This window comes from Xenopus laevis, chromosome 3L, assembly GCF_017654675.1.
Source record: "Xenopus laevis strain J_2021 chromosome 3L, Xenopus_laevis_v10.1, whole genome shotgun sequence".
NCBI classification, from domain to species: domain Eukaryota; kingdom Metazoa; phylum Chordata; class Amphibia; order Anura; family Pipidae; genus Xenopus; species Xenopus laevis.
Window position 1 is genome coordinate 14,475,468 of NC_054375.1, and position 17,580 is coordinate 14,493,047.

The 17,580-nt window shown below is 41.3% G+C and overlaps 1 protein-coding gene across 10 annotated transcripts in view; it reads right to left on the bottom strand.

Annotated features, from left to right (window-relative positions):
• wnk1.L (WNK lysine deficient protein kinase 1 L homeolog) overlaps positions 1-17,580 on the bottom strand; it is a 160,079-nt gene that overhangs the window by 77,351 nt on the left and 65,148 nt on the right. For all 10 annotated transcript variants that reach the window (XM_041585946.1, XM_041585945.1, XM_041585947.1 and 7 more), the window contains exon 2: positions 7,364-7,536. In XM_041585946.1, the coding sequence (XP_041441880.1) occupies positions 7,364-7,536 (173 nt within the window). The remainder of the gene's footprint in view (positions 1-7,363; positions 7,537-17,580) is intronic.

The window sequence follows — 17,580 nt, forward strand, 5'->3', positions numbered from 1 at the left end:
CAGGTGCACTGCCAAACAGAGCCTCAATATAGGTTGAAAATCCACACAGGGGCTACCAAATGGCCAATCACAGCACTTATTTGGCACCCCAAGAACAGTTTTCATGCTAGCGATGCTCCCCAACTCCTTTTACTTCTGAATGTTCCTCAAGGGTTCAAAAGGTTAGGGATCCCTGCAATAGTAAAATCCAGGTCCCACTGAGACACATTCAGTTACATTGAGTAGGAGAAACAACAGCCTGCCAGAAAGCAGTTCCATCCTAAAGTGCTGGCTCTTTCTGAAAGCACATGACCAGGCAAAATGACCCGAGATGCACCTACACACCAATATTACAACTAAAAATATACCCTTGTTGGTTCAGGAATGAAATTTTATATTGTAGAGTCAATTATTTGCAGTGTAAACAGAGTCATTTAGAAATAAAAACGACATCATAAAAGCCACGTCAGAATCCCTTTAACATCTCATTTATTTGTAATGAAACCTATCAGGCCTTGAGAGAAGCACCCAGTGGATACAGTTGGATCCTGTGCTGGAAATGGCGATACAATTGAGTAAATACTTGAACTAATTTGACGGTATCTGTAAGCTCATTTGGAGGCTTTCACAGTCCCATGTCTCCCGTTGAAAGGTAAATAAAAACAATAGCCTGACGGATGCAAATGCAGCACTCTCCGCTTTCTATATCACGCATGAGCAATTCAGTTTATGAGCTGATGACAGATAAATGCCAAAAAGTCCTATATCCGTGTAGACTCTCCACTAAGTCTGCTTACAGTAAGATTATATACAGTGGGAAAATGTGTAAATATGTAATGGGAAAATGTATAAAGTGTGCGCTGGCTGAGCCTTGCAGGAGCCAAGAGAGGGACACCAGAAACCTCTGTCTGACTGAGCTACAATTGTTGGAGAGTCTGAAGTGGCAAGAAGTTAACTGGCCAAACCCTGGCATTCGCCTGTGGCTTAAATCCTATCCAGAAGTTCAAACTTTGCAACTTTACCCTAAAATCTTTAGGTATGAGATCCGTTATCCGGAAACCCGTTATCCAGAAAGCTCCGTATTATGAAAAGGCCGTCTCCCATAGACACCATTTTATCCAAATAATCCAAGTTTTTAAAAATGATTTCCTTTTTCTGTGTAATAAGAAAACAGTACCTGGTACTTGATTCCAATTAAAATATAATTAATCCTTATTGGGAGGGAGTATATGGGGTCTTTGTGCTGTTGCATGATGGGATTGGGAGGGACTATATGGTGTATATGTGTTGTTGCATGATGGGATTTGGGAGGGAGTATTTGGAGTTTATGTGCAGTTGCATGATAGGATTGGGGAGGGACTATATGGGGTCTATGTGCTGTTGCATGATGGGATTGGGGAGGGAGTATATGGGGTCTGTGTGCCGTTGCATGATGGGATTGGGGAGGTAGTATATGGGGTCTGTGTGCCGTTACATGATGGGATTGGGGAGGGAGTATATGGGGTCTATGTGCTGTTGCATGATGGGATTGGGGAGGGAGTATATGGGGTCTGTGTGCCGTTGCATGATGGGATTGGGGAGGGAGTATATGGGGTCTATGTGCTGTTGCATGATGGGATTGGGGAGGGAGTATATGGGGTCTGTGTGCCGTTGCATGATGGGATTGGGGAGGGAGTATATGGGGTCTGTGTGCCATTACATGATGGGATTGGGGAGGGAGTATATGGGGTCTATGTGCAGTTGCATGATAGGATTGGGGAGGGACTATATGGGGTCTATTTGCTGTTGCATGATGGGATTGGGGAGATAGTATATGGGGTCTGTGTGCCGTTGCATGATGGGATTGGGGAGGGACTATATGGGGTCTATGTGCTGTTGCATGATGGGATTGGGGAGGGAGTATATGGGGTCTGTGTGCCGTTGCATGATGGGATTGGGGAGGTAGTATATGGGGTCTGTGTGCCGTTACATGATGGGATTGGGGAGGGAGTATATGGGGTCTATGTGCTGTTGCATGATGGGATTGGGGAGGGAGTATATGGGGTCTGTGTGCCGTTGCATGATGGGATTGGGGAGGGAGTATATGGGGTCTGTGTGCCATTACATGATGGGATTGGGGAGGGAGTATATGGGGTCTATGTGCAGTTGCATGATAGGATTGGGGAGGGACTATATGGGGTCTATGTGCTGTTGCATGATGGGATTGGGGAGATAGTATATGGGGTCTGTGTGCCGTTGCATGATGGGATTGGGGAGGGAGTATATGGGGTCTGTGTGCCGTTGCATGATGGGATTGGGGAGGTAGTATATGGGGTCTGTGTGCCGTTACATGATGGGATTGGGGAGGGAGTATATGGGGTCTATGTGCTGTTGCATGATGGGATTGGGGAGGGAGTATATGGGGTCTGTGTGCCGTTGCATGATGGGATTGGGGAGGTAGTATATGGGGTCTGTGTGCCATTACATGATGGGATTGGGGAGGGAGTATATGGGGTCTATGTGCAGTTGCATGATGGGATTGGGGAGGGAGTATATGGGGTCTATGTGCCGTTGCATGATGGGATTGGGGAGGGAGTATATGGGGTCTATGTGCCGTTGCATGATGGGATTGGGGAGGGAGTATATGGGGTTTATGTGCTGTTGCATGATGGGATTGGGGAGGTAGTATATGGGGTCTATGTGCCGTTGCATGATGGGATTGGGGAGGGAGTATATGGGGTCTGTGTGCCGTTGCATGATGGGATTGGGGAGGGAGTATATGGGGTCTATGTGCTGTTACATGATTGGGCATAGTTTCTGTAGTTGTTGCAATCAATAAGAGATAGGGTCTTTGATTGATCTGTGTTTGGCTGAATGCTCTGCCTAATTATAAGCTGACATAAAACAGAGGCATAAGTGACAGCAAAAGTGCAGAGTGTCCTGCGTGTGCCTCCAGACATCAATGTGATACGCTCCTGATAAACTCAGCACTAAATCCAATATCTCGGAGCCGAATGAAAATAGAACTGCTAAATCCGGTATTGATTTCCAGTTCCCACAGCAGCTGCTAGTAACTATAAGGGTGGACTTTATGATGTGCCAAAAGGAAATCGGAGACAAAGCAAATGTGGCAGAATGAAAAAAAGTTTATCAAAGAAAAAGGAAAATTAGGAAAAAGGAAAAAAAAAAACATCCGGCAGGATTATTAACCCAGTTCTATAATGGGCTGAATCCCAAGCAGGTTTTTCGTAGCTGTCAGTCAGCTTGTTTGCAGCTGAAATGAGACCTCCAGCATAGAATGAAGTGGTGCATCAAGGACTGGCCTATAACGTGAATTAATTCATTTAATTTAGTTATTTATAGTACAGGTATAGGACCTGTTATCCAGAATGCTCGTGACCAGGAGCTTTCCGTATAATGGATCTTTCTTTAATTTGGATTTTCACACCTTAAAAATCATGTAAACACTAAATAACCCAATAGGCTGGTTTTGCTTCCAATAAGGATCAATTATACCTCAGTTGGGATCAAGTACAAGCTACTGTTTTATTATTACACAGAAAAATTGAATCATTTTTAAAAATTTTGAATATTTGTATAAAGTGGAGTCTATGGGAGACGGCCTTTCCGTAATTCGGAACTTACTGGAGAACGGGTTTTTGGATAAAGGATCCCATACCTAAAGTTTACACACGCCGAGAGGGTGCTCTGCCCCCCGTGAAGAAAGAGGGTGCTCTGCCCCCCCATGAAGAGAGAATAATTGAATAATTGATGAATAATTATTCATCTAAACCAGGGCTGCCATGCAACAAAATTTTCAGGGCCCCACATCACAGTTAAAAGACCATTCAGATATCAGCGCTAAAAAAGGTAACCCCCCCCCCACACACACAAGTTGTAAAAAGCTATTGATGGTCAGGGGCCCCTTATAAGTTAAAAAAAACATTGGCGCCAGGGCCCCACTACAAGTTAAAAAAATATAATCGGGGCCCCAAAGAATATTTTTAAAAAAAACATTGGTGGCAGGGGCCTATAGAATATTAAAATAATACATTGGCGGCCAGGGGATTAAACAAAATAAAAAAACACAAATTGGTGTGCAGTAGACTCAGGCTTCAGGACTTCAATTTCGGCTGTTTTTGTGACTTTTCGCCGCTTCGGCTGTTCTTGACTTCAGAAATGGCCATACAGCTTCGGCGCTGTCATGGGGGGCCCGGTTCTTTCGAAAGTGCAGCGCTGCCGGGCCCCCCTGTCCCCCCCTGATGGTGGCCCTGATCTAAACTAACGTCCAAAGGTCAAGGTGTGTGATTCTTTGAATAAAACAGGTATTGCCGGTGATTCTTCATTGCTAAATGGCTATTATACACTACACTGTGGCCACCAGCAGAGGGAGCCCCTGGGCTACTTGCTGGCTGCTGAAGGCACTAGTCTTGTGTATGACCTGGTGATGAGCTTCGTTACTGTCCCACATTCTTTCAATTCCTTTCCTCTATGTGGAGACCTAAAAGCCTATCAAAGCTAAGCCCCGAAAACCCACCCACTTCCTTTCAAACTTCCTGACACCCTGTAAATGGCCTCCCTGCACCCCAAGCACCCGTTCTGCTGAATGTATGTTACTTTAAAAAAGTTTTGCTCTCACCATTGCATAACTCGCTATAATAGAGACATTATACATTAATACATTGATAAACACAAAAGTGAGGTTGGATTTGTCTGGGTCATTGGGTTTTCATGTGATTATTATTCTAGAAAATTAGATTAGCAGTGATAATGCAAGTCCGGATAGCGAGCATGAGATGTTTACTTTGTAATGTAGAGATTTCTTAGAAAATGAGAACTAATATAAATGTATAAATGTATACAGACACATAAGCCCATTAGTAAATTAAAGGGACAATTACAAAGATTTCATTAGATGCTGAAAATACTGGAACTGAATCAAGTTAAAGGGATTGTTTACCTTTGAGTTAACTTTTAGGGCAGAGACACACGCTCCGATTCAGTGAGATTTAGTCGCCAGAAAAAAACGCCTCTTTGGGCGACTAATCTCCCCAAACTGCCTCCTGCCGGCTAGAATCTAAATCACTGGTGGGATAGAACTCGGATCGCTTTATTTTCCGAAGTCGCCCGAAGTTTCCTCGTGAGATAACTTCGGGCGGCTTCGGAAAACGAAGCACTCCGAGCGCCATCCAGCTGGCGATTAAGATTCTAGCCGGTGGGGAGATTAGTCTTCCGAAGAAGAGGAGATTTGTCGCTGGGTGACTAATCTCCAAAAATCTGAGCATGTGTCTCTGCCCTTAGTATGATGTAGAGAGTGATATTCTGGGACAATTTGCAATTGGTTTTCATTGATTATTATTTGTGGTTTTTCAGTTATTTAGCTTTTTATTCAGCAGCTCTCCAGTTTGCCGTTTCAGCAGTCTGGTTGCTAGGGTCCAAATTACCTTAGCAACCATGCAAGGATTTAAATAAGGGACTGGAATATGAATAGGAGAGGCCTGCATAGTAAGATGAGCAATAAAAAGTTTTAATAGCAATAAATGTGTAGCCTTACAGAGCATTTGTTTTTTTTTAGATGGGGATCAGTGACCCCCATTTGAAAGCTGGAAAGAGTCAGAAGGAAATTAAATAAAAAAAAAAACACAAATTGGCGTGTAGTAGAATTGAACTCATGGCTTCAGGACTTCAATTTCGGCTGTTTTTGTGACTTCGGGTTTTATATATATATATAAAAAATAATGGCCAACTGAAAAGTTGCTTAGAATAGACCATTCTAGGACATATGTCATGCACAGCCACATTCAGCTGCATTATGGGGATATCTGGGATTCAATAAAAATAGGACATATTCGTATCCATCACCAATGGGTAAGGAATTGGCAATAGCAGCAAAACAGAAGAGCTATGACTACTGCAGAACACCCTCCCCAAACGTCTGGAATGTGGCTGCCTTGGAAATGGTGTGCCTTTACATGACTGCCTTAAATGAAAAACAGAGATATTGCTCTGAACAAGATCACAGGCGTGATTTAGCACAGAGAACATCCCGCTTCTATAAAGGCACAAAATGTAGAGATTATGGACACTTCTCTGTAATGCCCCTTAATCTGCTTGCATGGAATTTATCCAGTACCAGATGCACAATGAAAGCAGTTGGCTTAAAAAGGACATTACAATGACCACATAAGGGTGGTTTCCTGCAGAGCAATAACAACCGTATACTAATGTTAAAGGAGAACTAAACCCTAAAAATGAATGTGGCTAAAAACAGCATATTTTATATAGTGAACGAGGCTAAAGTTTCAGCTTGTCAATAGCAGCAATGATCCAGGACTTCAAACTTGTCACAGGGGGTCACCATCTTGGAAAGTGTCTGTGACACTCACACAGGGCCACCATCAGGGGGTACAAGTGTAACGGGCCAGGGCCTGAAGGGGGGCCTGGCAGTGCTAAACTTTTCGAAAGAGCCGGTCTCCCTTGACAGCGCGGAAGCCATGCCGCCTCCTTCCAAAGTCCACAGCCGAAATGCAGAAGTCCTGAAGCAGCAAAAAGACCAGTAGTCACTATAACATCCAAAATTGAAGTCCTGAAGCGGCAAAAAGACCTGAAGTCACGAAAACAGCAGAAATTGAAGTCCTGAAGCGGCAAAAAGACCCAAAGTTACGAAAAGAGCTGAAATTGAAGTCCTGAAGCTGCAAAAAGACCCAAAGTCACGTAAATAGTCGAAAATTAAGTCCTGAAGCGGCGAAAAGACCCAAAGTAACGTAAGAAGGCGAAGTTGAAGTCCTGAAGCCACGAGTTCAATTCCTCTGAACACTAATATTTTTTTAATACCCTGGCCACCAATGTATTATTTAAATACTCTATAGGCCCCTGCCACCAATGTTTTTTTTTTAAAAAAATTTTTGGGGCCCCAATTTTTTTTTTTTTAAACTTGTAAGGGAGGCCTTGACGCCAATGCTTTTTTTAAAAAAAACTTTTATCTTTTTTTAAATTATAGGGGGGCCCAGGTCCCCAATAGCTTTTTAAAACTTGTGTGTGTGTGTGGGGGGGAGTCACCTTTTTTAGAGAGCGGGGCTCCCGAAAATTGTGTTGTACGGGGCCCTGTGATTTCTAATGGCGGCCCTGCACTCACATGCTCAGTGGGCTCTGAGCAGCTGTTGAGAAGCTTAGTAAATGACAGCAGCACAGAGCATGTGCAGTGAATCAGCAGAAAAGAAGATGGGGAGCTACTGGGGCATCTTTGGAGACAGAGATCTTCCCTGCTAAATGGCTGTGGTTGCCTTGGGCTGGTACAGAAGCACAAAACATAATGTACAACATTTCTAGCTACTTCTTTACTTAAGCTTTAGAGTTGTCTCCTAACAAAGCTGGATTGAATGACAGTTGCAATGGTCATACTTACGTTTTCAGAGTCCCCGAGGTCATCAGCTCCGTCACCAGGACTATGCACTTCTTTCCCTTTAGCGTCGACTCCCAAGAATCGTAGAAGCGGACGATGTTTGGGTGCTGCAACCCTTTAAGCATTCCAGCTTCTTCTTTAAATCTCTGGCGTTCGGACTTGGAAAGCTTGCGGTCCTGTAAGAGAAGCAAACGAAACAAAGCTAATTAGGATGCTGCCTTAGAAGAGAGAAATAAAAAGGAAAAGAACGGGAATGAAATATGAATTGCATAGGGGTGGCTCACCTTTAAGTAATTTTTTAGAATGTAATACAATGGGCTAACTAAGTAACTTTTGTATTGGTCTTCATTTTTTTAATGGTTTTTGAATTATTTGCCTTCTTCTTTTGACTTTTTCCAGATTTCAAACGGGGGTCACTGACCTCCATCTAAAACACAAATGCTCTGTAACTCAACTAATGTCGTTTTTTGATGATTTTTATTACTCTATCCATGGCCTCTCCGATTCATATTTCAGCCTTTTATTCAAATTGATATCAATGCATGGATGCTAGGTTAATTTAGATCAGATCGCTGAAATTGCAAACTGGAGAGCCGCTGTATAAAAAGCTAAATAACTCAGAAACCAGAAATATACCTTCCATCATAACTAAAAGTGAATTTAAAGGTGAACAATGCCTTTAAGAGATTATCTGTAAGGGCAGAGGTGTGCGAGTTGATTTTGCTGGTACGCTAGTTTTAAGGCCCCCATAAACGGGCAAATATATACTGCCGACAGATTAAGTCTGCAGCTTATTGCCCAGTATACTGGGTCCTACTCCGATCAATATTGATTGATGTCCGTCAATATTGATCGATCAGCCTGGCTCTTGAGGACAACATTGGTTCGGATCGAGCATCACCCATTTTCTCCTTGTTATGATCCAATTGTTGGGCCCTAGGGCCCATGATCGGATCAGCCTATCAGGGACAGATCTGCTCATTTGGCGACTTGTTTTCCGAAGTCGCCCAAAGAGGCGATAAATCTCCCCCAATCTTCTTGTCTGTCTCTGCCCTTAGAGTGAGTGGGAGTTAAAGGGGGTAATCTAACAAATAGGCACCCCGGTGACTCGGCCTATCCTTTTATATTTAAGAGGTGATGCAGTAATCCTATCGATTCCCTTCAAACAAAAGCACACAGTTACCTCTGGTTGATCTTTACAACAAGAATGACGCAGCATTTAGAAAAGTAAAAATAAAAATAGAAAATAAAAATTAGGGTTGCCACCTTATCCGGAAAAAAATACCGGCCTTCCTATATATTTAACTTTTTTCCCTATTAATAATATTGGGATCAACCATAATTTTTACTGGCCAGGCCAGTAAAATACCGGCCATGTGGCAACCCTAGATGCACCGAATCCACAATTTGGCATTGCGCCAAATCCTTGGTGAAAGATTTGGCTGAATACCGAACTGAATCCGAATCCTAATTAGCATATACAAATTAGGGGAAGGAAAAAAAGAAGAAGAAATTCTTCTTTTATGATGAAAAGTCACGTGATTTCCCTTCCCGCCCCTAATTTACATATGCAAATTAGGATTCGGTTCGCCAGGCACAAGGTTTCGGCGGAATCTGAACCCTGCTGAAAAAGGCTTTGGATTCGGTGCATCCCTAATAAAAATAGAATTTATTAAAACTTCAAAAAGGGACTGATTTTCTTTTACTTTTATGAGAAAATCTATAATAAACCCCCCTGCTCTGTAAGACAAAACGTCTTTGCGTTATGAATGGAGGTGCAGCAAAATGAGCCGCCGTGGAGCTGAGCAGCTACTTCAGAAAAGGAAGTAACGGCTATAAAATGTAATGATTTAAATGGAGGCGCTTGTAGAAACCGCACAAGCCAAACAGTGGGAATGAAATTCGGAACAAGCCAAGCTCACATTAGAGGACAGACTGGGGGCGGCCGAATAGTGATACTTTCACAGGGAATAACAGAGTCCGGAGCCGCAGAGTAAACACCACGTAGGCTCCGCACTCCATGAGTAAACCAACAAGCACATGACTGAATGCAGATCAGCGGCCTGTCAAAATAAAAGCAAGCCTTCTGGGCTACGTACTACTCCTGGGATGGGGGCTAGCGGGGGTGTGAAACACAGAGCCCTGTCTCATTCACTTTCCTACTCATATCAGAGGGAGGGGGAAAATAAACAGAGCAGTGTGAAAGGGTAAATATCAGAAGCCGCCTTGTCTTCCTTTAGATTACGGGGTTTTAACCGAATAATTAAAATAATAAACCCAAGGGGGTAGCTCAGTGTTAAGCATTTTATAGGATGTCCTTGTCCTTCGCAATATTTCCAAATGATCTTTATTTGTTACAGTTTAAACGATTTGCCTTCCCTCTTCTGCCTTTTTCGGGCTTTTAAAGGACAAATAAACCCTAAAAATGAATATAACAAAAACATTTCATATTTTATATAGTGAACTTATTGCACCAGCCTAAAGTTTCAGCTTGTCAATAGCAATGATGATCCAGGACTTCAAACTTGTCACAGGGGGTCACCATCTTGGAAAGTGTCTGTGACACTCACATGCTCAGTGGGCTCTGATTGGCTGTTGAGAAGCTTAGGGCTCGTCACTAATTATCCAGCAGAAAATGAGCTTCCCCTGTAATATAAGCTGATGCTACAGGTTTGCTGATTATTAAATTCTGATGCTAATTGCACTGGTTTCTGTGCTGCCATGTAGTAATTATCTGTAATAATTACTAATCAGCCTTATATTGTGACATTTCTATTCTATGTGTACTGTATATTGTGAGTGGGTCCCTAAGCTCAGTAAGTGACAGCAGCACAGAGCATGTGCAGTGAATCAGCAGAAAAGAAGATGGGGAGCTACTGGGGCATCTTTGGAGACACAGATCTTTACTGCTAAAGGGCTGTGGTTGCCTTGGGCTGGTACAGAAGCACAAAATATAAAATTCAACATTTCTACCTATTTCTTTAGTTAAGCTTTAATTCTCCTTTAAAAGTTAGGGTCGCTGACCGGACAGCAAAAAAATAATTACTATGTGGAACTACAATTTTATTGGTATTTTTTTAGGCCTTTTTTTATTTGTCTTCTGGTCTCTCATTAAAACCTCTGCCTGGTTGCTTAGATAAATGCCAGCCATTAGCAACCAGATTCTATTCCAAATTGCAAAGCTGCTGAACAAAGCAGAAAGTTGCCATACACTATAAGATCTTTCCCCAATATGCCCACCAAAGGCAGGGTGATATTGGGCTAATCAATCGTTAGTCCCTAGGGCTAAACAATTGGATTACATACCTACAACTGTCCCGTTTTTAGAGGGACAGTCCCTCTTTTGACAGCTCAACCTGCAGTCCCTCATTTGTACTGGAAAGTCCCGGTTTTCTCTGCACTGAACAGCCAGAGAAAGAAACAAAGTTTCTAACTTAATTGGCTTTTGGCAGAGAGCCCAGAACAACCACAGCTTCAGATAAGATAATTCTGTAACAATTTCGAGATAAGCAAATAAGTAATTGTAATAATATAAGATAACAGGTCTCTTGGGAGAAGTTAGACTCGCAGCTTAAAGGGAAATTCGCCATCATTAGCAAAACTGTAATAACTGAAAAAACACAACAGAAATATGTTCAAACTTTTATAACCTGCCAAATTTTGTAACATGAACATGGTAATTAGGGGGTGTGTCCACAAAAATGGGTGTGGTAACGAAATTCGCTGAGCAGCACGCGGCTACTTTTTTGTCCCTCTTTTTATTTCCAAAATGTTGGGAGACCGACGGGATGAGGAACACATCAACTCTCATTTTTTATTATTTGTGGTTTTTGAGTAATTATAGCTGTCTATTCAGCAGCTCTCCAATTTGCAATTTCAGCAATATGGTTGCTAGGGTCCAAATTACCCTAGCAACCATGCATTGATCTGAAGAAGAGACTGGAATATGAATAGGAGAGGCATGAATAGAAAGAGGAGCAATAAAAAGTAGCAATAATAACAAATACTGTATGTAGCCTTACAGAGCATTTGTTTTTTAGATGGGGTCAGTGACCCCATTTGAAAGAAGGATAGAGTCAAAAGAAGAAGACAAATTAAAAAACAAATGAAGACCATTTCAAATGTTGCACTGGTTCAAAGAAGAGACTGGAATATGAATAGGAGAGGGCTTGAATAGAAAATAATAAAAAGTAATAGGGATGCACCGAATCCACTATTTTGGATTTGGCCGAACCCCAGCAATCCTTCGCAAAAGATTCGGCCAAATACCGAACCGAATCCTAATTTGCATGTGCAAATTAGGGATGGGAAGGGGGAAACATTTTTTAACTTCCTTTTTTTGTGACAAAGTCATGCGATTTTCCTCACGCCCCCTAATTTGCATACGCAAATTAGGATTCGGGTTCGGCCAGGCAGAAAGATTCAGCTGAATCCGAATCTTGCTGAAAAAGGCCGAATCCTGGATTCAGTGCATCCCTAAAAAGAAACAATACATGTGTAGCATTACAGAGAATTTATTATTTAAATGGGGTCAGTAACCCCCCACTGAAAGCCTCACAACAACATGGCAAATCATTCAAAAACTAATTAAAAATTAAAAAGTTGCTTAGATTAACCCAATCTATAACATAGTCAAAGTTAATTTAAAGGTTAACTACCCCTCTAGACACATCTGTTAACATAGGGTTAATAGGTACAGCTGTAAGGCATAAGGGGAAGACAAGAGGATTATTTTCTGGCATCACCCACGTGTGCAACCCCACTGATTTAGTGAATAGCTTCCATACTCTGGCTTCTAGCCTCATAACCAACAGCAGGTCTACTGGACCACATGTGCCTTCCGGTTACTGTAATTAAACACCTAAAAGCCCTATTTGACTTAACCAAGTAAGAATTTGTATCTCAGCACAGCAAACCACAGAAATCTAACCCTGCCTTGCTGCAAACTTGAAAGCTGGAGCGTGCATTAGTCACGGTTTCTAAACTGAAAGGCAAAGGCTCTGGGGTTGTAAATAACATTTTAGAATATTTCAGTTCAGTTCAGTTCAGTTAGACATATAACTTGGTCAAAGTATACAAAATTAAGCCAAGTTCGGAACCACTGGTGCATGGGCTGCTCCATGTTTTAGAACAAGATACCCTGGCTAGAACTTAACCTAAAAAACCCAGTGCAGAAAGCACAAATGTTAACCAATGTGCAAGCAAATTTCTAGTAATTAAATACATTATTTTAAAGTGCAGCTTCACAGTATTGTTGCACCTTATACTTTCCCAAATATGGAAATAAATCTTTATACAGGTAAGGGACCTGTTATCCAGAATGCTCGGGATCTGGGGTTTTCCGGATAAAGTATCTTTCCGTAATTTGGATCTTCATATCTTAAGTCCTCTAGATAATCTTATATCATTAAATAAACCCAATAGGCTGTGTTTGATTCCAATAAGATTCGTTAGAATCAAGTGCAAGGCACTGTTATTATTACAGATAAAAAAGAAATCATTTTTCAAAATTTGAATTGTTTGGATAAAATAGGGTCTATGAGAGATTACAATTTCATAATTCGGATCTTTTGGATACCGGGTTTCCGGGTAATTGATCCCACATCTGTACTGTGGACACCTAGAAAAGGTGAAAATTTCTAGTAATTAAATACATTATTTTAAAGTACAGCTTCACCGTCTTGTTGCACTTTAGACTTTCCCAACGACTTGCCAAATATGAAAATAAATTATACAGATATGGAACCTGTTATCCAGAATGCTCAGGACCCGGGGGTTTTCGGATAAGGGATCTTTTTGTAATTTGGATCTTCATACCTTAAGTCTACTAGAAAATCATATAAACATTAAATAAACCCAATAGGCTGGTTTTGCTTCCAATACAGCTTACTTATATTTTAGTTTGGATTAAGTACAAGCTACTGTTGTATTATTACAGAGAAAAAGAAAATAATTATTAAAAATTTGGATTTTTGGATATAATGGGGTCTATGAGATGTGACATTCTGTAATTCGGATCTTTCTGGATATCATATCTGTACTGTGGACACCCAAAATGGTAAAAATTTCTAGTAATTAAATACATTATTTTAAAGTGTGGCTTCACAGTCTTGTTGCACTTCATGCTTTCCCAACTAGCTAGATAACGGATCTTTCTGTAATTAGGATCTTCATACAAAATCATATAAACATTAAATAAACCCAACAGGCTGGTTTTGCTTCCAATAAGGATGAATTATACCTTAGTTGGGATCAAGTACAAGCTACTACAGAGAAAAAGGAAATCAGCTGCTCCCCATCTTGGATCTTGTTCCGCCATCTTTTGTGTGTCAGTGGCACTGCACATGCTCAGTGTGTTCTGGGCTGCTAAACTTAGGGTCGTTCGCAATCTCCCTAACAAAAGCAGATCGTGAGGTTACATTTGTCACAGAAGGCAATTTTACAGAATGTATCGTGCAGCTATGTGAGTCTATTAACTTGTGCAAGTTCTACAGAGGCATGGCATAATATAATAATAAATGATGGGATAGTCTTCTATCTGTGCCTGGGATATTTTATGGCAGAGCTTTTCCCTTGGGACTCTGTTACTGGGAAAGAGCCAGGCACAGTGTAGTTTACAGGACACAGATAAGATAAAGCCTTCAGGGTAATGCTATAAAAAGTACACGTTAAAAAAGTTTTTTTGCTGGGAAAAGACAAGAGTCTCTGAATGAAAGTCAATGGTAATGAATATAGCGACTGTCCTAGGGTAACCATTGTCTTATTATTTACCTTTAAAAGGGAGATGTGTGAGTATGGTGTAAAGACTGGTTTAAGCAGCCTAACCAGTTTCATTTGTTTGCCAGTGGATTAGGGTTTTGATCGCCTAGAGGGGACAGTAAATAATTTTTCTCCTGACTTGAGGTTAATATGTCAAATGGTGAAGGGGAATCTCCTAAGGTGATAGGTCAACTAAAAGAAGATCTTAAAATATTTAGCCCAAGTCACTCTAAAGTTTTTCTTAAAGATCATTGGATAAAACTTTCTGGGTAGAGTCCTGCAGCGGGTCGGGTACCCGCAAAAACCTGCGGTACCCTGAGGGTTGCGGGTAGAAGTTCCGGGTGCGGATATAGACGCGGGTCGGCGATTCTGCGGGTTGCACTGCGGGTCTTCTCAATATCGATTTTTACTCCTTTTTTCTGATCGTGGCTACTTCCGATGATGTCACTTCCGGTTTACAATGACAGCACTTCCTGATTCTTGATGGTCAGCGGGTCCGGGTCCAAGCGAGTAAGAATACGGGTTGCAGGTACGGGTTCCAAAAAAATGGCCCTGCGCAAGACTCTATTTCTGGGTACAGGTATGGGATCTGTTATCCAGAATGCTCGGGAACTGGGGGTTTCCGGATAAGGGATCTTTCCACAATTTGGATCTTCATGTTTCAAAATAAAAATCACGTAAAAATTAAATAAATCCAATAGGCTGGTTTTGCTTGTAATAAGGATCAATTCTATCTTAGTTGGGATCAAGTACACAGTACTGTTTTATTCTTGGAAAAAAAGGAAATCATTTTTTTAAAATTTGGATTATTTGATCATAATGGAGTCTATGGGAGACAGCCTTACCGTAATTCGGGTTTCCGGATAATGGATTCCATACCTGTACTTACAAATGGATGTTATACATTTAAATACAACGGTGCGCGTGTTTTCTCATTGTAATGCAGCGAAGTTCAATTAGGGGAGATAAGACGGCCAGCAACAAATCTCCTCTTCTTCGGGGCGACTAATCTCCCCGAACTGCCTGCCGCCGGCTAGAATGTAAATCACTGGAGGGTTGAGACTGAGCATTTCGTTTTCCGAACTCACCCACAGTTGCCTCGCGAGGCTCCCAAATCTGAGCGGTTGCCCTGACCCTTAAGGAGAACTATCCCAATTTTTTTTTTGTCTTAGCCCCAATGCACAGGACCCCATCTTGTCAACTGCATCAGCACCATTTCCCCCAAATTAAGTGTGCCCTGTTTTTTGTATTTCTTTCACCCAAAAATCCATTATAGGTTTTCAGAATACCCCCCTATGTTCCGTTACAGAATGTCTCTCTTTTAAAAATACTTTAATTTTTTGTTTTTTAAATACATATTTCCTGGTAAGGAGCAGATCAGCTGTATGTATGCAGGGAAACCACAGCACAGACTGCTATGTAATTGTGAAACCTCAGGTCTCTCCTTGGGGAGTGATGGGGAGTGATTGGGACTTTAAGGGAGTGGGTAGGAAGTCCTTGTATGACCCATGTGGTTATACTTCCTATTACAATGTAATGGTGTTTTGTTGTGTATCACAGAAATAAACACATGTAACTATTACTAGAATGTAACACATTAAAACTTCTGCACAGACATTAAAGGGGGTTGTTCACCTTTAAATTAACTGTTTGTATGACAGAGAGCAATATTCCGAGACAATTTGCAATTGGTTTTCATTTTTTATTATTTGTGGCTTTTGAGTTATTTATCTTTTTATTCAGCAGCTCTCCAGTTTGCCATATCAGCCATCAGGTTGCAAGGGTCCAAATAACCCTAGCAACCATGCACTGATTTGAATAAGAGACTGCCTGCCGCCGACTGGATTATGAATAGGAAAGGCCTGAATACAAAGTAATAAAAAGTAACAATAAGGAGTTTATTATTATTATTATTTATGATCAAAATCCAAGTTTATCTCATTATTTTCTGAAATATAATCTGACCAAAACCACATGGGTTATTTCCCCTTTACGTTTTCCTGAAAATTTCCGGTGGGTGAAAAATTCGGATCACACAAATTTTTCAGATTTACCGCCTGAAAACCTCAAATGTTTGGATTATTACATGAAACCAAGCGCAGATCAGGATATCTTCCTGACTTCTCCCATTGACTTATATTAGGGATGCACCGAATACAGGATTCAGCTTTTTTCAGCAGGATTTGGCCGAATCCTTCTGCCAAGCGGAACAGAGTCCAATTCCTAATTTGCATATGCAAATTAGGGGGAGGGAAAGCACATTACTTTTTGTCACAAAATGAGGAAAAAAAAATATGTTCCCCTTCCCACCCCTAATTTGCATATGCAAATTAGGATTCGGATCGGTATTCGCGAAGGATTTGGGGGTTCGGCTGAATCCAAAATAGTGGATTTGGTGCATCCCTAACTTATATGCAACCTCGTGTGCACAACAGAAGGCAGTGGAAACAGCATAATTGATTTGTATTGCTCAGAGGCTGACAGTCAGGTGGCTGCCACATCACAAATAAAGCCTGTTTGTGAGCCAATGACCAGATAAAAGAAGGGAATATTCCAGATACTGGAGGGTAAACACTGAAGAAAATAAAGTCTCATCACTTGAGACTAGGGGTGCACCGAAACCACTATTTTGGAGTCGGTCGAACCCCCGAATCCTTCACGAAAGATCGGGCTGAATACCGACTGAATATGCAAATTAAGATTCTGTTTGGCTGGGCAGAAGGATTCGGCTGAATCTGAATTCTGCTGAAAAAGGCCGAATCCTGAACCAAATCCTGGATTCGGTGCATCCCTACTTGAGACTGGCTGATCAATGAAGTTGCATGGGCATCTCTTCCAACCTTACACAGGTATGGGACCTGTTATCCAGAATTCTCAGGACCTGGGTATTCTGTATAATGGATCTTAATGTAATTTGGATCTTCATACCGTAAGTCTACTAGAAAATCATGTAAACATTAAATAAGCTCAATCGGCTGGTTTTGCTTCCAATAAGGATTAATCTTACCTTAGTTGGGATCAAGTACAAGGTACAGTTATGGGACCCGTTATCCAGAATGCTCGGGACCTAGGGCTTTCTGGATAATGGATCTTTCTGTAATTTGATCTTCATACATTAAGTCTACTAAAAAAATCATGTAAACATTAAATAAGGCCAATAGGCTGGTTTTGCTTCCAATAAGGATAAATTATATCGTAGTTGGGATCAAGCACAAGCGACTGTTTTATTATTAAAAAAAAAGGAAAATTTGAAAGGAAAAATAGGAAATTCGTTTTGTAAAATTGGATTACTTGGGAAAAATGGAGTCTATGGGAGAGACGGCCATCCTGTAATTCTGAGCTTTCTGGATAACGGCTCGATACCTGTACAGACAACTTGATATCGTTGGAGTGTTGTTTGTGCTCTCCTAAGTACCTCTCAGCTCTGCTAATGGGAACTACATTTAAATAAACTGGGCATA